At 41.0% G+C, this 21,521-nt stretch overlaps 1 protein-coding gene across 3 annotated transcripts in view; it reads left to right on the forward strand.

The window, feature by feature from the left end:
* The first annotated feature begins 1,627 nt into the window (after positions 1 to 1,627).
* unc5b (unc-5 netrin receptor B) overlaps positions 1,628 to 21,521 on the forward strand; it is a 57,027-nt gene continuing 37,133 nt past the window's right edge. For 2 of the 3 annotated variants that reach the window (XM_086092666.1, XM_086092667.1), the window contains exons 1-2: positions 1,628 to 2,345; positions 11,666 to 11,716. In XM_086092666.1, coding sequence (XP_085948792.1) covers positions 2,255 to 2,345; positions 11,666 to 11,716 — 142 coding nt within the window. In that variant the 5' untranslated portion in view covers positions 1,628 to 2,254. The remainder of the gene's footprint in view (positions 2,346 to 11,665; positions 11,717 to 21,521) is intronic. The other variant, XM_086092668.1, reaches the window with a different exon arrangement.

Raw genomic sequence — 21,521 nt, forward strand, 5'->3', positions numbered from 1 at the left:
TTTGGTAACATGTTTAAGAAATAGAGTCAGTCTAATTTTGGAAGCAAAAAAGAAGAGGGCAGCGGGATCCTGTACCCTTAAATTTCTCCAGGTCTGCACTGCCTCACCCCTCCCAAAGTATAATGGAAATGGTTGACAACAGCTGGCAATTAAACATCTAAATTTACCACAGCTGGATTTCACTTTCCTTTGTTTTCTTTGGTCCTTCCTCGGGTCTCCTGATGGCGGTGTTCGGTTTAGATGAACGGTATGGGATTTTTTAAATAGTTTTTTGGTGAACTAACGAATACACACACACTCGCACGCACGCACGCACACACGCACATACACACACATACACATACACATACACATATACATACACATACACATACTCACCCACATACAAAAAAGAAAAGAAAAAAAAGAGCAATGATGATGACATTACCGAATGAACAATACTGAGCTCTTTAAAAAAAATATTTAAAAAATAAATACATTTACCACAGTATCGAAACATAGTTATCCTTGCAACTATATTTGGTAATGTTCTAAAGGTGCATGTTATGCATAATTTTTTCACTCTTTGTGCACTGAAAAATAAAATAACATAGCCCATGATGTGCAAAAAGTTTTAACGGGGATGTCAACCCAACATTTTCTTTACAATAATATGTTTTATGTGCGCCCTCTAGTCTAAACACAGCATTCTGATTAAAATTGCATTTGTGTGATATGCATCAAAATAAGCAGCAAAATCCACCAACTCAGCTGAGCAGCTGTGATGTCATTTTCAGTCGAGTGCAACTGGCAAAATGGCCGCCCCATAAAATGGATAAGAATGGGTGGATTATTAACTTGAATTTGTTTATTTTTAGTTTTTATAAAATACTTATTTTTATTTTTAGCTCACTATCTCCTGAAAATAGTTAGTTAAAAAGTTAATTATAGCTCATGACTCACTATTCGTCAAAGCCAAACCATTACACCATCAGTGAGTACTCTCTAGCAACAATTATTTGTATTTTTTTTTTAAATAAAGACTCATAACTCAGAAGTTTATTACATTAGTTGTAAAATCACTATTCATAAAAAAAAAACTAGTCTGAAATAAATTCTACTCATGCACAATTAAGTGCACTTGTATAAGCAGTTCTTCCCTGCAGTGTGTATTTAATTGTTTTGCCAATTCAATATCCTATTGGTGTCCACTCATTAATTATACCACGAACTACCTTCATATATATATATATGAAGGGCACTGTATGAACTCTAGTGAGCCTCATAGCGGGTAGGCTCATTAATGAAAGGGTGCTCCCTAGTGGTCACTGGGGGTACATTTATGATGGAGAGGAATGGGTTGGCAGAAAATAATAAAGCGTAGGATGATTTATGATTGGTGAAGCCTGCAGGACCAAAACGGATAGATAGATAGATAGATAGATAGATAGATAGATAGATAGATAGATAGATAGATAGATAGATAGATAGATAGATAGATAGATAGATAGATAGATAGATAGATAGATAGATAGATAGATAGATAGATAGATAGAGAGAGCCTTCTGAATCCAGAGTGAATCCGGGTGAATCCGGGTTTTCTCTCTCGCTCTTCCGCAATCTATTTCCTCGTCGCTTGCTCTGAACTTCCATTCACTTGTTCAGTCATCAGTGGGATGAAGAGGAGGAGGAGGAGGTTGCAACGTGATTGGCCAGGCGCAGGCTGCTAGTCCGGCTTGTGTTGGTCCTTGTGTCTTCTTGTTTACACCTGGCGGACCGGAAACAAGTCCAGAGTGCCTCCAGCAGACTCGGGCGTCCAGTCTGCGTCGAACAGGGCTAACTGACAGCAACTCGATCTTGTCGGAGCGAGATTTTTTTTTGTTCATTTTTTTTTTATGTTGAACTAAGGGTTTGTTCTGTTTTGTTTGTCAGGGACACACTGGCTGTTATCACCCAGCCGCGTCCAAACTTTTTAGCGACTTTCTTCAAGACGTCTCTTGTGGCTGTCAGTCATATCACAGCTGAACATGAAACCAGCTTGGAATATTGCTATTTTGAATTGAAATTGATTTTTTTTTTTTAACCAAGTTTGATACTGGAGGAAAAGTACATCGTTGCGTGTTATCGTAGCGGATACATTTACAGCTGTCACTTCACGGTAGGACTGGACTGTGTTTGATATTCTCCTACATCACTTTTTTGGACAAGAGACACTTGGTGTGACCAAGCCACGCGTGTGCGCACCCCCGGACGCTTCGCAGCAGTTTAGCCGGAAATGATGCTCTCTTTTCGGATGCAGCGTGGACAAGCTTGCGGTCCGATTGTGCTTTTGCTCCTGTTCGGGGGATATGTCGTGTGTGATACCGGTAAGTCCCCACATCACATAGATCTACAGTATTCCATGTCCTTTACCTTTAGACGTACACACTATTACGCATGAAAACATTTCCACGCTGTGCTGTTATTCCAGGTGCGTAATAAGTTACATTCTGTAACAACCCGCTTTCCAAGATTTGTTTTGGAGTGCAGTTTTATATGATGGACTTAAAACCCTTGCAATTTGTATGAACCCATTGTTTCTTCTACTTAGAGAATGATAATAACAAAGCCCCTTGAGTAAATGAATTAATTGAAGTACGCCATAAAAGACAGAGCAAATTTTGTTTTTCATTTTCATTGTTGCCCATTTGAAAAATATCTTGCTTGTACGACGAGTTGGTTACACCATTAGGGCTGCATTAGTTGAAGTGAGTGTTGCAGGCTTTTGGATTGTTCAGATCACATGGAGATGCTTCACTTGGCACAAAGGCCAGGTCACTGTGATTGAGCTAATGGGACTTGGACACTGAGGTGACAATGGTTAGTTTAGCTTAGAAGCCTGGATGTTTCTCCCTTGCTTTTGTCATCTTGAAATACAAGACAGCTATCAACTGTAAAGGTTGGATTATGCTCTGTTTACAGCAACAACAAAAAAGAACAATCATGTTTGCTGAAGATTTGCTGAAAGACCACTGCAGTGAATACAGAAGTGTACTTTTGGCATTAATGACAGACATAATAGGACACACTGATTGTCTCTGGGGGTCTGTGGTTATTTCCCTGACTGACCCCTCCCTGGAATGCACAATACACGTGTGTGTATTACTCCCCAAACAGATAGAGCACTAAAGCAGCTTACGTTTATTAAAATTGTAGACTGTTCAGAAATGCTTGCATGAGAAATGTTGATATTAACTGTGTGGAGTATTGCAGTGAAGTCCTATAAGAGGAGAAGCGCTAGCAGGAGGGGAGCTCAGTTTGTGTCTAAAAAAGAGCGAGCTGTAGATATATTTAGTGAAATGCACAATGGGACACATTTGTGTGTATTACTCCTCTGCCTCAGTGCCTCCTGTGTCGCTTTCTGGCTGGATGTGCTCACATTACTGCAATAAGCTCTCAGTGTTGACATACTCATGAATTACCTACAACACTTGTCTAGAGTAACTTGTGTGGCGTCATTATCACTGACTTAATCAGATTTACTGAGCTGGTATGTGGGAGGTGTGTTTATATAAAGTTTGCAACACATCACAATTAAATGTTGAGATGGCCCTGAGGGTGGTGGTGGTGGGAGGAATGCCAGCAGACTCGTCCGGACTGGGAGGTCAAGACAGAAGGAGAGAAAAAAACAAGCGTATCGAAGGAGCAGTTGAGTATTGAAAGTTAGTGTGCTTAACGTGTCCGACACTCCCTTAAGGGCTGAATGAATATTGTTGTCAAGTGTGGTAATATTCATTCTTTTGAACAACAGTGCAGCAAGTTAGAAAGTCAACGCTAACACCAAACAAAGTTGTAGACATTATTGAAAAGGTTTGAAATGAAATGATGTTTGCAATGTGCTTTGGGTTGGATGATTGACGCATATACATAATTACAAAAAGAGGCACCTTCAGTATTTACAGTGTATCTATTGTTTTATGTAATATGTAATATACTACAACCATTGCGTCGACCCTGCACTTGAAATTTCTCAAATTTGACCTTACAGCATGTCGAGTTTGCTTCAAACAATAACAAATGTTACGTCCAATTATTTTAAAATTTCTGTGAAACAATACTGCATTTGAAGAGGTAGTAACGCCCACTCTAACAGGTGATAGAGGACTTTTGGTAAGAGAAAGATCTCTTTGGGCCAAGCTCGAACCAGAATGGTTTGTCAGGCCGGTCCTGTCAGAATGCGAGACACGGGTATGTTCTGTCCCGGAGCAATGCATTAGTTTTATGGCCATCAGGCGGCAGTGGATGGGATCGCTGGCCAGCCACTGGGCTCTCTGCTGTATTATTCATATGTGCAAAGTGGTCTTTGTTAATATTTAAAAATGTGCTTATGATGCTCACATTGTGGACAGCAAAGGAGCAAGAAGTGGGAGGGTAACAGCTGCTTAGCTCTCATTGGCGTAACTGACCTGGGGGGCTACGGGGGTTTGTGAAGGATTTTAGGGTACCGAAAGGCTTTTAAAGACAAGATGAAAGAGTGGCTGTTCTAACAAGTGTGCCAATTGCACCCAGAGGATGTGAGCATGCTACAATAGAAGAACTCCAAGGTTGAAGACAATCCATTTCAGGAAGCTGGTCTACTTCCAATATGCTCACATTTGGAAGCTATTTATCCCACAGGAAATCATGAAAATAAAAAATGATCACTGCCGGGGGTCTGTTGCCATCATAAAACCTTTATTAACTGAACAACCAAGGTAATCATTTTCATTATCTGTCACACAAGTGTTAAAAGTAATGTTACATTTTAAACAAAAAAAACACACAAAACCTTTGATGACAATTATTTGGCCACTTGGGTTGAGTAAATCCTTCTGTGCTGGCAGAATTGAGCTCTAGTAGTGACTACGTTTAGGTTGAGGTCAAAATTCCGGTTTCTGAAACATTTGGGATAACCCGTTATAGGGGTGTTAGAAAAAATCGATTCGGCAAAATATCGCGATATTACAAGCACGCAATTCTCGAATTGATTTGAAATGCGGCTGAATCGATTTTTAAACATACCTTTTTTATAGGAATATTCAACAAAACGTCTTACTTAGGGTTAGGATTCCCACATTAAGCATGGAAGAATGTTATATTAATGAAACATTAAGCCTTAATATTTAATTTCAGTGCTGTTCAAACATGAAACAGACTGCAACCTGTTTGTTGAAAGCAGTGGCTCAGTTATAAGCCTGAATTTTTCGATAAATAAATACATTTTCATTCAAATCTTACAGTGTACATGTACAAGTTTACTGATTTGTATTTTCTAAATTTGAGGTAAAAAAAATCTCAATAATCAATTTATAGATTCGCATCGGGATTAATCTGTATCGAATCGAATCGTGACCTATGAATCGTGATACGAATCGAATCGCCAGGTACTAGGTAATTCACACCCCTAACCCGTTAACATGCGTGAGTGGACAGAGTTACTCCCGTATGGCAATTTGAATACCCTGAGGTAAACGGCGACGGAGGTCAACATCATGATGCAAATAGTCGTCAATTCCGCTTTTTTCTTTTTACCGTCAATAAATCATAATATATTCATGTCACTCACCACACTAATAAAGCAGTCGGTTTCCTTCTCGCTCTAAAAGTGTGGTTCTGTGCTAAGTCTCAGCTTCGCCATTTTTGTTTAACTCTGCTTGTGTATTTCCGGTGGGTTGCGCGCCATATGAACAGACCTTTATACCGTATGTGTGTATACATACACACTGTGGAATTTTCGCAGAGGAGACAGAAAATAATGTGAAAACACCCAAGATAAATCAATGTACAGTATTTAAGTTAGGCTCTTTTAGCAAGTGGCGATGTAAAATGGCCGCCACGCTTGCAAGTAGTCCCTGTTCTCAAAAGACCAAGATTCCTTGTGAGTAGAGCAGAACACAAACCAAAGTTCTGTTCAAAAGAGGTATCCCAATTGCATTTATATGACAGATGATAACGGGTAACCCAGGGGTCTTATTCGGGCTTTTAAAAAGCGAATAAGCATATTTTGGTTTTTAAAAACTTGAATAAGAGCATGTTCGGGTTTTTGAGCATGTTTACATGGTTTTGAAAGGTTATTGACTGCATGTCATTTCACTCATTTTTTGTCTCGAGATATGAGCAAAATTTGAGATACGAGTGTGTTTCAGATCCCCAAACTTAGTGGCAACAGCGCACCATCTATTCACACGGGTTTCCTCACAGTGGCAATTAGTATCAATTGGTGGCTGTAATGTGCCATTAAGCTGGTTTGCCGCAAAGAAAGGAAGGATAAGAAATAAAGTGTGTTTTGTGTTCGCATTTTCTGTTTGCACTTTGTGGAGAGCAATCACAGACACTGTATATCTATTCATTTAAATGAAGAAAACTGATTTGAGAAGAGTTTTTGAGAAACGGAACTCATTACACTTCAACTATAATGATAATTTAATATACTGTACAAGTTTTTTGTTTTTTTTCAACTTTGGCTTATTTTTCCTAAAAATGTGTTTTCTTGGCATATAGGGGATTTTAATATGTGGATTCCACCACATATAAACTGAGATCATCAAGCGGAAAGGGCAGAACCAGAACGAGCAGATGATAAGGATGAATATATGAGAGACACAGAAATAGATTGATATCTCAGGGCTTGGCTTTTAAATATCCTTCATGAGAGAAGAAGAAAATTCCATAGCAGTGCCATTCAAGCATCATTAAACCTCTGGCACAGACTGAAGAATTAGGCTGCGAGGAGGAGGAGAAGGTGAAAAAGAGCAGCATTAGAGCTTACAGAGCAGCAGAAGAAGTAGAAGTTTAAACTAAAGAAGGTTGAAATCACTTGGAGGAGGGTGGGGGTGGGGGCAAGCATAAAGCAGAAAGTGAAAAAGACATATACACAAATCCTCCAGGGAGATGTTTTTATTAAGGCTCTTATCGATGGAGAGAGCTCACAGTATAAGAGTAGACATGTTTAATGCTTTGCCAATATTGTGCATGTTAGGCCGGACCATAAATCTGCCGCAAATAGCGAGGGCTCGGAAGAAGGAGCAAAAGAGCGAGGTAAATGGAGTCGGAAGCTGACAATGAAGAATTGAAAGGAGTGATCGGCAAATGGGAATTTCAGAGAGCTGGACTGGCTCGACATGAATATCGCTCATTATTTATTTCCATCAAACGCTGTATTGATCACTTTAGATTGGTAACTACTTTATATTATTCCTGATTTCAACCCAAATATTTTCTTTACCATTACATATTCTATGTAGCCCCACTAGTCCAAACATGTTTTTTCGGATTAAACATGTGTTTATCCATCTCAGGAGGCGGCCATTTTGCCACTTCCTGTTGACTCAAAATGACATCACAGTTGCTCGGGGCTTATGTAACGGTCAATCATGGCTGACGTGTTTTCTGAAGCTAAGCTGTGTTTGGTTGTTACCTGAGCAACTGTGATGTCATTTTCAGTTGCCAGCAAGTGACAAAATGGCCGCCCCTCTTTGATAGAAAAAAACAGGTGGGTTTTGCTGCTTAACTCATATTCCACAATCACACTATTTATTAGAGTGGTGGTTTTAGACTAGTGGGGGGCATATACAACATATTGTAGGAAAAACATTGGGTTGAATTCCCCTTTAATTCAAAACAAAAAATGTCAAAGAATTCCTAAGTATCTTTATTTCATACCAAATGGTCTCTTCATGTACAACCTTCATACAATGCTGGAATGTTTTAGTTTAATCCGACAACTCCACTCCATTGATGCTACGATGGCAGAAATATTTTTAATATGACTAATTACTTTGGGGAATGTCGAAAAATATGTTGATGCCATTCTTGGCAGGCCATTGAGTAGAGGGAAGTTGGGTGGATTAATGGTTAGGGGGAAGTTTTGGTGGCAGATGGGAGCTGAGTTGCTGCTGGGCCGGCATGACAGGATCCCCTACCGCCCCTCTATCCTGCCTGTGGGGGGAGATGGGCGGGGCAGGCGGGGAAATGGGAAGAAAACCTCTGTGGGGTTCCATTGTACTTTGGATGAATAGGAGACTCCGTAGGGCTTTTTATGCCCCTTTGTGTGGGGTGAAGGGGCGACAGGAGAACACACACACACACTCAGAACTCATTCAGAAGTTCCCCAAGAGCAATGCTAACCTTGTGTAAGAAGGATCTGACTACACCTGCATGCCTTAGCTAAAATACAGGATTCTCCTGTTGGTGAAAATGCAAGTTCTGACTTCTACACTTGAAAGGGAGCCTCGTTTGAAGAGGTCCAATTTTTATATATTAATGTGGGATACCTGCTGCCGCACTGGAGTGAGTTCAGGAATTTTCATTTGAGATCTCAGCAGTACTCGGCGCATCGTGACCAATAGGATAAGGACTCACTACAGGGGGCCATGCCTGATCCTGAGCAACCCCCTTCGTCGAAATGCACACACACATATTCACGCACACACACCGCCTCTGCGAGATGCATAGATCAGAGGCACTGTCAGCACTTGATTGGCCGGTCCTGTGGTCCGGCGCTCGGCATGTGTCCCCGCCCGAGAAGTTCTTTCGGGCCATGCAGATTTCTCCTTATCTTCTTAGCAGAAGCCTTTTTGTCTCCAAGAAGCAGTTGGAGCCAAGTTCACTCTCAGCTTAGACCAAAGTCAATCTGTTAATGCTCGTGTTTGTGCCTGTTTGTATGCGTGTGTCTGGAGCCTTGGCTTAACCAGAAGAAAACTCTGCTTAAAGCATGTTAATAAGATACTGCAGTAGTAGCAAATGTGCTGCATTAGAAACACAGATGGGAGTCACACAAGCATGCTGATGTGTTTTTTTTTTAACTCCCATCTACGCTCAAAGCTACATCTCACTACATCTACATTAATAAATTGCCTCTTCTCATCCCCATTTCCTCTTCCTTGGCCTTCCTTCTCTCATCAGGCATATTTATAGCTTTATAGTCCCCAATCTTTGTCATCCATATCAGTGTCACACCATCATTTCGTTTGAGCCAGTCAGCTCTCTCTGAGTTTGGGAATTACTCTTTAAAAAGCACCGTGAAGAATCCCATTCCTGCGAGTGGAACGCTTATTAGGGTCCCAGCTGCCCTCAGGGTGCCGCTGAACGTGGGGGGCGAGTTGAGTTGCCATGGGTCGGTACGACACGGATGTTAGGGGAGAGCTTTGTCATGTGTGGAAGTGGATGTGGCTGACACCCCCCTGTGAGGTGGGAAGGGGCTTCTAACACTGCGAGCGCACACGGAGCAGCTGGTGTGTCCAAAGTAGCGGAATGACACACGGACCTCCCCGGAGTGATGGCCACACTGAGCATATGAGTGTGTATCTTCAGATGAGAGGACAATGATCCTTCCCTGTGTGTGAGTGCGCGCACTCGTGTGTGGCAACAGTATGACTTTCAAACTTGTGGTGTTAAATCAAAGTGAATGATACTTAACCTTTTTGAGTGGGCGCCCCTGATTGGCTGCATGTTAACGGTGCGCTGTGGTGATATTTATTGCGGCGATCGAGTTGGAGTTAAAGCACCGTGTTGCTCCATTGCTCAGCGTGCCAGTCAATAATGGAGCGTTGATTGGCCGCTTATTCAGAAGTCACCAGGTCACACGTGCGCATCATTGGGCATTGTGCAGTGCATCACCTGATCCAGCAGATGGCGCTTGGGTGGGGGAAAAAAAGCCTGTTTTCTGAAGTGCAAGCGATTCAGTTGCGAAATGAATGTGTGTAATCATTTTCTCATCATCCTTATTGGAGCAATTTTCTTCATGTTCCTTCAATGAAATTTTGTCTAAGAACTTTCCTGATGAGCATGATTCTTGTCCCGGCAATTGTATTTATTCATTTTTATTATCACTAGCGCTGTGCACGAATCAGTGGTGACTCAAATTGAGTAGTGAATTAGCATGATTATTTCCAAATTGGATTCACATAATGTCACGTTTATTGTCACAGAGGAAAGTTGAATGGACACGCATGCACAATCACATATCACGTCGATGTGTGACGTATGTACAGCATGTGGAAGGAGCGCATATGTCGTTTGACATTCCGCTACATTCGAACGCGCCACACGGATACGTTAGCTTGTGTATGCGAATATTCAGCCGGCTTTCGAGCTTTAAATGTAACTGTTAAGCTGTCAATGAAGCCCAGCTAGACAGTTCAGCAACAGTTAATCGGTTCAGAAAATGGATGGATGGATTGATGGTTGGAAGAACATCCTGGGTTCGACAGTGTACAGCACAGGATCTGGAGGTTTAGGTATGTTATCCTAAACTAAAATTAGGTGCTGCATTACCGTTAGCATGATGGTCTACTCTGATATGAGGCTTGGTCAAGCGCTTTGGACGACATATTGGGTAGATTTAGTACTATAAGAGTGCACTTCATTTACCATTTACTATTATAATAAAATTAGATTTTTCATTTTTTGGGACTATGACGTGTTTTTCAGTAAAAGTACAATGAGTAATCCAATCAAATTGATTCGGGATTCGGTGGTTAAACTCTAAACAAACATCAATCGCGGATTTGTCCTACAAGTCCAGGCATTCATTATCACTGTACATGCTCTGCCTAGCAACAAACGACCATGCAGTTTCCTGTGAGCAGGAAAATGAGCAATTCTGTTTGCCTTTGCTACTTGTTTTTCTCTTGTGAAATCACAATAAAGTACACCTGACAGTAAAGAGTGTGCATAGCTTTACTGTAATATATGGTCTACATATTTGTTTTTTTGTGCTTTGCCATCTTTTTTTTCATGGCACAAACTCAAACTTTTTGGGTCAGTCATGCAATGTTTTTTCGAGCAGCACTAGTAAAGAAAGTAACTAAAAACAAGCTCTGCCCTTCCTTACCCTTTAATTCCTCCTCCAGCATCACTTCCAGGACTTAAATCTTTAAACTTCTCCAAGTTTTTTTTTTTTTTTTTTTGGACTGAGCTTCAAGAAACTCACGCTCCTTTCCTTGGATATAGGTCTTAATCACAAGTTGACAGCCTCGTCTTGGCTTGATTTGTGTGGGTGTATGAGTGTTTGCAATGACTGCATGCTGGCGGGAAGGCAGTCATATTATGTAGTAGTGGTGCAACGGATCATCTTTGATCCGTGATCCGTACGGATCACGCACCACGGTTCGGGCCGCACAAGGTCCGCGGATTGGTTGATGGAAAAAAAAATGTGTGCCTTGACGTGTGCGTGGTGTCATGACGGCTAGCTTGACTTGTATTTTTGTATTTCGGTCTCCAGCGTTAGCGGCTAGCAGCTAGCCACTAGCATTCAGTTGCTATCACGTGGATGTTAGCAGCTAGCCATTAGCTGCTAGCAACAAGTGCCTAGCTGGCAATAGAAAGTAATTCGACGACTGTTGCTTTGCTCTCTTTCTTTTCTTCTGTTTTAGTTATGTGGATATAGGCTAGTTTGTAATTCACTCTCCATGTTAAAAAAAAAAAAAAGCCAAAATTCTAGTTCTTTTTTCTTTGTTGTTGAGGGGGCTGATCCAAAAAACTATCCGATATGTGACTTAAATCTGTGATCCGATCTGAACTGTGAGTTTTTTGATCCGTGCTCCACTATTTCGTAGGAAATACAGTACTCCCTTTTGTGCATTAGTTTAGAGTAGGGTCACAATCCCAATCTCAATCTGAATCTGATACACACACGCACATTTCTCTTGCTTTGTCAAGCTTTCAGATTACACCGGAGGCCACCTTGTTTATCCACAAGCTTCATCCGCCATGCCAGGTGAGCATGGCGCACGCGACAAACAACCACCTGATTGATGATTTAGGGATTGTTTTAAAACGAGCGCCACGTGTGAAGTAGCCGGACAAGGTCTGGCCCGATGTGGCAGATATACGTGGATGTAATTAAGGTTAGATTTAAGTGTGCATCAAATGTATCAGTGTGTGTGTGTGTGTGTGTGTGTGTGTGTGTGTGTGTGTGTGTGTGTGTGTGTGTGTGTGTGTGTGTGTGTGTGTGTGTGTGTGTGTGTGTGTGTGTGTGTGTGTGTGTGTGTGTGTGTTTCAAGCCTCTTACCTGCTGCTGACCAGATGGCTTCAGTAACCGACCTCACGCTCACCTCACTCCGCCACTCTGCTTAGATTAGCTAGCGAGCTGAGCCAAGGCATCCGGGTATTACGATAGATAAATCAACAGACATCCACCTGCCCTACAGCACCCAACCCTGTGCACTAAAACACAGTCAACCTTTTTCTCTGTAGGAAATCTAAAAAAAATGACTGGATGTGTGTGTGTGTGTGTGTGGGGATGTGCGTGTTCGTGTGTGCGTGTGTGTGTTTCATGTGGCTGATTGGGTTGCACCCACAACCAGCAGTTAATGGGGATTATGAAAGCAGATGGACAGCCATGCTGACTGGTGAGGGTTCATTAACTTTGTGTGTTTCTGCTCTGATGGCTGCTTCTGTTGAGAGCCAGTAAGGTGTGTGTCTGTGGCAATAGAGATTGTACATATCACTATTGAATGTAGAACTGATGTTTATAAATCAGCGATAAATACAGTCTTTTTTCTGCTTGATTGGTTCCTCAGAGGGCAGTCAGTTGCTATCACTTTTTCTCATTCTAATGGCATTAAACGGTAGTCCCATGAGTTAAAGTTCAGCTCTTGCCCTTTTAGAGGTGTGGATGGGGGTATTTTGCATGGAAGGCCATTGGAAAAGCATAACTGAAGACTTATGATTGAACATGATGCAATATGTTCGGCAAAGGACCATTTCCAGTGCTTTTCAGTGCTGTGATGCGGGAGATGAATAGATATAGTTATAGTGGGTCATTAAACACTGAGCAACGCCTGTCTATGGATTCACCCTTCACGCTGCAGCCAACACCAGCCCTCCTCTTCCATGACTTAATAAACGCAACATGGATTTGTGCAGGGACGGACATACCTGTGGAGAGCCAGACAGACGGACTGGCAGGTTCCTTGGCAGATGGGTCGTTTGTAGCCCTCTCCCTGGAGGCCTTTGTATCACGGTTTGACAGGCAAACACAGTGACCTGCAGGGTTGGCAGCAAAGGGATCTGCAGTAAAACCTGAGGAGAAGAAAGAAAAAGAAAAAGAATATAGAGTTTTTAACGATAATTTGTTCTCTATCAGTATATTGTATTGACACGTAGCTGGCTTCTTTTGTCCCACTAAAGTTAGAGCATTGATGATGATGATAAGCTATTTTTCTTTCTGGCACAGGAAACTCCAGGAGTCTATAAAGGTTTCTTGGCAGCTTCACAGTGAGACCGACACTCCAGGATGTTTTGTTTTTTTTGCCTCTAGACTCAGATGCCACACAGGAACTTAGATGGTCAAGGGCTCCAGGATTCTACCACACCCTGCCAATAAAAAGTCCATCATACAGCACACAACAGCCATTAATTTAGTTTGATCTAAATCAAGCAAACATCGTCTGTCGTAAAAGTTCCAGGACCGGTTTCAAATCCATACGGCAAGTTTTTCCCTTCCCACTTTCTCTGCCATGACTCATGCACTTTCGGAAAGATTCTTCCAGGATCTTCCACAGCCATCACTGCCATCTTGTTGTCATCAGCATATTCAAAATGGGTCCTCTTCAAGACCTCCTTGAGCTTGGGAAAGAGGAAAAAATGACACGCAGAGCCAAGTATGGGGAGTAGTAGGAAGGTTGCTCCAGCATGGTGGTCTTCTCTGCCAGGAACTGTCAGATGCTCAAGGCTTTGTGAATAGGCATTTTGTTATGCTGAAGCGGCCTTGAGTTGTCAAACCACAACAGTTCTCATGCACTGAAAAGAGCCAAAGTCGCACAATCTCTTGAATTTACTGTCTGTCCCACAATAACTTATTTTAGGTAGCAAATATTTCCTTACAGAACTTTTCTGACACACCTCTTTGCCGTTCAAAAACGTTTTGAAACTTTTTCAATGCTGCTCAGAGGATTTGTCTTTGTGCACACCTTCAGGGGGGTAGGGTGGTTTCCATGCCAAATCACCCAGTGTGTTTAACCAAACACATTTGCATTTTAATTAAACTTGGTGTACTTGTTGATAGTGATGGCACAACACTAAACCTAAAATTTTAGGTCAATCAAAGTATGGGTTTTGGCGATACAGCCCGCCAAATTTTTTCCGGCAATAAGGGGCTTGGACGCTTTCCTTTGACTCCTTATACTTCAGGAACTACTGGATCAATATTCACAAAACTGGAATTCCCTTTCTAACAATACCTGTTCTCTAAAGATCAACCCAGTAGTTCCTGTGACATAAGGTTGCGAAGAAAGGCGGCCAATTTTGCCAATAATGTCGAATTTGTCAGTCAGTAGCTCCCAAACCTCTGCTTCGATTGACCTTAAATTTGAGAATTAGTGCTGTGCCATGACTATCAACATGTAAATCAAGTTTCATTAAAATCAAAATCTACTTGGTTGAACCCACTGTGTGATTTTGGCGTGGAATGATCCGGGGATGTAGTTTGACTTTCTATGGCTGTTGTTGTCATGTTGTTGTACTTCACAAGCTAGCGTGTGAGTGTGCATGTCGTTTTCCAGTCACACCTCTGCCAGATTGCAAGTGTGTGGATACCTGCAAATGTGCATACAGCTCAGTGAGCTTTTGTGTTGACATGCTTTCCCTCACAGCGTCTCTCTGAACACTATTTACAAGAGATGGTCACTTTTGTGGTGTGGGTAAATCTCTGCCCATCTTAAAACTCTCAGCAGTGGGCCTTGCATTAACACAGCATTTTACACATCTTGAGGCGGACAACAGGAAACTGCAAGAATAATGAAAGACAGTAGACCGAAGTAAACAAGAGACAGAGGAGGTTTATTAAGATCTCACAGGCACTCTCCAACCTTTTGTCCTTCTATTATCTTTCTCTACCCCTCTTTCAGAAAAAGGTGCAATTGCATGCCTGCGTCTGTTGTCTTTCATCTTTCTTCTGTGAAGAGGACAGGAATGAAGGTTTCTGTAGCGTGTAATTACACCGAGACATCCTGGATGAGGGCGTCTGTCTCTACAAACAAAATAGCAGCCCCCTCTAACCTCCCTAAATACCTCTTGATGGGGTAAGATCTGAAAAAAGAGGTTTATCCCCGCAGGCCACTTGTCTTTACCTGCCACTTATGTCGGCCTAACAAGTACGATTGCAAGTTTATTTAGTTCATTAGCAGAGCTGACACTAACATATGCGTGGCTCGGATCCAGCCCTGTGGGAAAGAAATACAAAGCGCTACCATTAATTTTAAGCAAAGACTCATAATTATGACACATTTAAAGGCCGATGTTCCAGTCTTGCCCACGAGTCATGCCGCTGAATAATCATGGAAGGGCAGATTTTTATGGGCTTACACTGGTATTGGCTCAACCTCTAATTGCCCCATAGCACATTTGCATTCTGGGAAGGTAATAATGGTGCTCTTTGGAGGCACTTTAAACGAGAAAGCCATAGCACTCTGACTTAGTTGTGCTCACGGTACTGCTGATGCCTCCAGATGGCTTTTTTTTTTTAACAGTAATATGGCCATTTTGTGTGCGTGATCATATACTTTCACAACACTTTGGAAATTGTGAACTTATTAGCAGTGTTGTTGATCTCTTGTTAGTCATTCCTGGATTGTGATATTTTAATGTATCTAATTTTATCCTTTCAAACTGAGCAGAAACTGAAATAAACCGAGTTCAGATGGCCTGTTTATAGAGTAACAGGCTATGGAATGAGAAGTCTATTTTCTTCTTCTCTTTTAAGACATTTTACAAAGATCCTCCAGTGAGGTCAAGCAGCTTGTTGTTAGAGAGCTAGAATCGACCTGAATGTGTTGAACGTGTCTTTTTTTTTTCTCTCTGGTGTAAATCCGCCCCTATTCTTTGAGACTTATCTATTTCTCTGAACTCACTGGGAGATGAAGTGAGCCCGGCTCAACAGACTTTGCGTCAGACAATGGAGCAGGTTCTTCTATTACACTTAGCTGATGCTGCTGAATAGACTCTGAATAGACATGAAGTGGTGCGGCCATGCATGCTGGACAATAGCTGACTCAGCAGAAAGGCAGTCGCTGACCTCAAGGTCTCCTCGGGCCTTGTCCATGCTGATCCCTGACCCCTGACCACACAACGTCAGCACCAGCCAAGCAACAACTACTAAATCAATCAAACCATGCATGTTGCAATTGTTTAACTTGCAGCATCAGATTCCAGAATCCTATTTATTGGCTAAAACACCCAAGGAATTTATCTTCATAGGCACAACTCATCCGAGAAACACGAAAAATAACAATGAACAACAGAGGGAGACAGAACGGGAAGCCTGACTGTTCGCCTGTTAGTGTCCTGGGTTTGCAGTATGTTCATTAAGTACTGTGCAAAAGTCTTAAGCTGCATTTACATTTTAACACTGCTATGACGACCACATACGCGTCTATTGTGTTAGTTAGTGGGCAAACTCCCGGTTAAGGTAACATGGACAGATGAATGGTGTTACAGTGTTTAGTCTGGAGGTTGGCCAGTTAGACTGATGACTGTTATTCATGTTAATTACAAAAATTGTAAAATGGTATTGTGTGTATGGTCAGTTTTTTAACAAGTGCTATTGTTGTTTGTTACAGATAGGTACTAACATCTCTTATGCATACTTCACCACTTCTTGATTGGAGCATACACTGCCATGGTACGCTACCAGGAGCAGGTGGAGCGAGATGAAGCCGTTTTAATCAACCAGTCAATTCATTGATAATTATTTCAAATCTAAATTACATGTTATGGATGCCTGTCTTAACCGGCTACTCCATATTATGCTTATCCATTAGACTAGTTATTAGTCATTCTTAATTGTTTTTGGTGTTTCTTACAGGTAGGCTAAACATCCATTAAAAAAATGGCAAATTTAATTTCAATTCAGAGCTGTTGTAAACTGCAATAATCTCGACTAGAATACTCAGTGTGGTTTCTTCCGAGGTCAAAAATCCATTGTACAATAAGCACCATCATCTCTACTCACTAATAATCAAACCCAAATGCCACAATATACTGTAGAGTACGCATACACACATAAACAGTGTGGCTCTGCTCTGTATTTTAAGTCCCCCCCACCCCCCTCCCTCCCTTTTTGTGTTTATTCTGGGGATTATTCTGACCTAATCTCTTTAGAGCATAATTCAGATTAGATTTTGTGTTGTTATTATTATTGCTATGTCCACTCTCAACAGTCCTGCTGGGAAATCCTGGCTGCCTTAGTGCTCCTGTGTTTTGAAAATTGATTAAAACTGCTGACCAATGCCCTAGATAGCGCAAGCTTTGAAGCGTGGATGAAAAAAATAAATAAAAGCAAACACAAACGCTACTGTACTGTATTTTTGAAAAACATGTACCCACTTATGGAACTGTGGCAGATGCTTGGCACAGTAGCAGCTAGTGTGGAAATCCCGCTTGCTCCTCATGCATATCTTCGTTCTGTATTGATTGAACATCAGAAATGTCGTCCCGAATGTATGCTCAAATACAAGATAGGTCTCAATCGACCAGCGATCCAGAGACTTCTTTCTTATTGAAAAGTTGAAACCTGACACGTCAGATTGATTTTTTTTTTTTTTCACATTTCAAAAGAGCTGACAGAAACTGATTTGAAATGCAGGATGGTAGTTAAAAACGTTGTCATACTCATTAAAAGCCAATCCATAAGGATGAGTAAACTACATAGCATTTTTTTCTATAGGGTGGGGGGGGGGGGTCTTATTAAAACCAGCCTTCTGTTTTTGCTCTTCTTTTAATGATGATATTTGATACAGTTCTCATTAAACTGTTGCTATGACAGCTTCCTAGAGTAAGTTTAAACCTCGTCGGTTTCTGCTTCTGTCTATATGAGCTCAAACGTACCTCAGATGGGCCCAGTGGAGGGTGGGAAGTAAAATACTATATCTTGAAAGGTCAATATATTGGGAAACAATAAACTCCCATCATTTCGCTTTGCAGAAAGAAGACATAATACACAAATTCACTCATTCCCGGAGACACGTGACCTGCACTTTACATCCTTCTAGTGCTCCCCTTTACTTGCTTGTTTTTCTCAATTAAGATGAATTATAGAACTGCATGGGGGGACGGGGACAAGGAGAGCTTATTGTGATATTACCCTGAGGTGTTCAGTCTATGAGTTGGTGAGAGAAACAGAGTGCGCTGTGGATATTTTGGTCTCAGTGCTTCACACCCCCTGGATTCTTAATGGACCACATGATATGCAACTTTAGCCAGGGCCTGTGCAAGTGGGAAGGAAAGATGGAAAGTGGAAGAGCAGGCAAAGATTGGAATTGTTGCTCATATGTGGTCATGGAGGAGATAAAGGGAGTTCGATGGGGGAGAAGTCTTCCTGTGTTTGTGCTAGCTGTTGGGGACCTAAAGGTAGCCCATGCTGCAGTGTACTTTTCATTACTTTGTACTCCTCTAGGGGCCCGTGTGTGCGTGCGCGTGCGCGTACGTGCGTGCGTGCTCACATCCTCCTCGTCACCCCTTCCACAATATACCTTCACCTCTTTTCTCCATTTACCAGTCCCTGTTCCTTTTTCCATTTTTGTTTTAATTTGCCCCACTGATTGTGTTCATTGTCTCCGCTGCCATTAAAGTGATTGGAGACTACCATACGTAATGCATATTAATGTCCTAGTCATTTCATTCCACAATGAATAATATTTAATGAGGAGAAATCGCAGAAGGAACTACTCAACGCTCTTTGCTTGATAAATAACTAGAGGTTGTTTTATGTGCTTGTTGTTTTCCATGGAGGAACAATATTTTTAATGGCGCTCCCATGTGCAAATAAGAGGTCAAGAGTCATAGACAGCTCAGGTCATGCCATAGGCCTCAAGACCTATACGCTCAGTGAATTTCTGTACTTGTTTCATTATTGTGCTGGGTGCTGAACCGTGAAAGTCATTATAATGTTGACCAGTGAAACGTTACGGCGTTAACACAACATAGCAACCTCTGACCCACAGATTTGCACAAGGTAATATGCTTTGCAATTATTTTTTGGTGTTACGAGAGTAAACAAAATCCAATATGTGTGTGTCCTGGATGGAATTAACTTGCTTCAGTGATCTTTGGCATTTTGCTTTGTGAATATTTGCACAGATTTTCATTTGGTTGACGTACGTTGTTCTTTGTTCGCAAAGATTTGGACCAGAGACATTTCCTATACCAGTAGAGTAAAACGCCACTCTAGCAAGTAAACAAGTACAGTGCCTTTGAAGTTATGTTTGACCTCAAATTTGAAAACCATTTAACTCATTAGAAATCATGGAAATAGGAATAATCTCTTCTAGGGTCAAACTGTCACCTACCGATGTGATGTTTTAAGTATCCCTTTGACATTCCTGCCATTCGTGTAGCATCATGCGCTTTTCAACTAAAGTTTAGTGCAATTTGAAAGGCTTATTTTCCCTACTGAAGCTCACCATAGCAACTTAAAATAAAATGATGTAGTAAATGTACAAGTTTTTTTTTAAAGGAACGGTGTGTAGGATTTAGTGTCATCTAGTGGTGAACTAATCATTCATTTTAAAAACCCACTATTAAAGGAATACTGTACTTGACTCATTGAGTCATTTTCAGCAGTAAAAAGTTCATATTTTGTCCAGAATGAATTTGATAACTTCATTATTTTACACGTAAAATTAATAACTTTAAAAACAATTTTTCCACTTGCTGTCGACTGAAGATTACATCACCTGTGCCGAGGAATTAAGTAACGACCAATCATGGCTCTGTTTGCTGACCAAACCCAGAAAACAGCTGAGCCATGATTGGTCGTTACCTACTTCCTCAGCACAGGTGATGTCATCTTCAGTCGACAGTAAGTGGAAAAATTAGTTTTTAAAGGTATTAATTGTACGTTAAGAATAATGAAGTTATCAAATTAATTCTAGATAAAATATTAATATTTTACTGATGAAAAAGGCTCAATGAGTCACGTATCCCTTTAATTAAAAAAAAAAGTGGCTAAATCTAACACTGCACAAAATAGTCAAAAATGCTGCCATTTGTACTGTACATACATTTACGTGTGCAATGTAATTCAGCCGGAAAAGGCTTCATTTCAACTGTGACCCTTTTGTATGGAATTTGGACATATGCACAAATTATAATGAGTTATTTAACTTCTGTCCATTTATAAACAAATGGCAGTAACATAAGCAATTTTTGCTGTGTTACTTTTTTGCTTGCATATCATAATCAGTTTTGCAGTTTCCTAACTCATACACTTCAACAAATAGCATTTTATTTCAACTTTACTGCAGCTTGTCCCCAAATGAGAAACATTTGTTGGTTTTTAATAGGTTGTAATTATGATCAAATGTTGAATTGTAATATCTCTACAAATGACCAAAGCAAACATGTGTCCTAAACCATTCTTATACAGTATAATCCTTAGACTGGCTCCAAAATCCAACATAGAATAACATTTCATCAGAGCAAATCATCTCCCATATGCTGTGTGGTAATGCTCTTTGTGTATATATTCAGCCCTTGGTCCAACTCCCGACCTGTCATACCTTTTATCCATCAGACTTTATTAGTCATCCGAGCAATGGATTAAGCATCTGCCACCAGCTTTTTGACTTGCTTCTGCTTTATTAGATTTCAAGAAAGATTATGCAATTTTGTTTGTTCCTCTAGCCCAGTTTTGTGTTTGCAAGCCTACTTTAGCGAGTTCATCTATCTACTCTCTAAGCAGAACCCTTTCTTTTGCTTTTTCATCTTTAAGTAATCAATACTGCTTCTATGAAAGCGGGTCGTCTTGCCTCCTGTGGCTCCTCTGGCTCATGTTCCCTTTTTGCTCCCTGTCTTTATCAATTTCTGTCTCACTCCCTCATTCTTTTCCACTTGTCGCTTGTACTCTCACTTTATCTTTGTCTCTTGCCGCCCTCTATACCTGTCTTCTCTCCTTTCCTGTCTGATGCTCCGTCTTCCTTTTTTCACTATCTACCCATTTGATGAATGATTTTGCCCATCTGGTCCAAGCGCTGCATCGCCGTTACGCTATTAGGCGACGTGCGCCAATGATTAAAAATAGATCAGAATACTGAGTGAGAAATGAGTCAAGACGTTCTCCCTCGTTCCTCCTCATACACTAAACTGTATTGGCTGATATACAATAAGAAGTACAGTACTGTGCATGGCGAACAAGTACCTTTACCAAAAGTCCATTTGTTATGCAATCGCAAATTTAAGAGGCTATTTTGTGCACAATATCTATTTTCCAAATCGGCTTGTCTTCATTAGGGCTGTGGAGAACTGGAGTCTATCACAGCTATCTTGGGTGAGAGGCAGTGTACACCTTGGACTAGGGCTGGGCAATAAATCGAATTAATTCGATACATCGGCATTTAAAAAATCGAAGTTGAAAATTTGCTTAATTGTGAAATCGAATTTTGTCCTTTGGATTATTAAAAGCTGTTGTTCTTATGTACTTTTACATCCAAATATTTTTGTGAATTGTAATTTTGCACCTGTGGCAGAATGCTGGATGGGTGCTTTACAAGACATGTTTACAATAGCTACCAACGACTTAATTG

Source organism: Leptonotus elevatus, chromosome 13 (assembly GCF_054856555.1).
Source record: "Leptonotus elevatus isolate MCC_2025b chromosome 13, RoL_Lele_1.0, whole genome shotgun sequence".
NCBI lineage: Eukaryota > Metazoa > Chordata > Actinopteri > Syngnathiformes > Syngnathidae > Leptonotus > Leptonotus elevatus.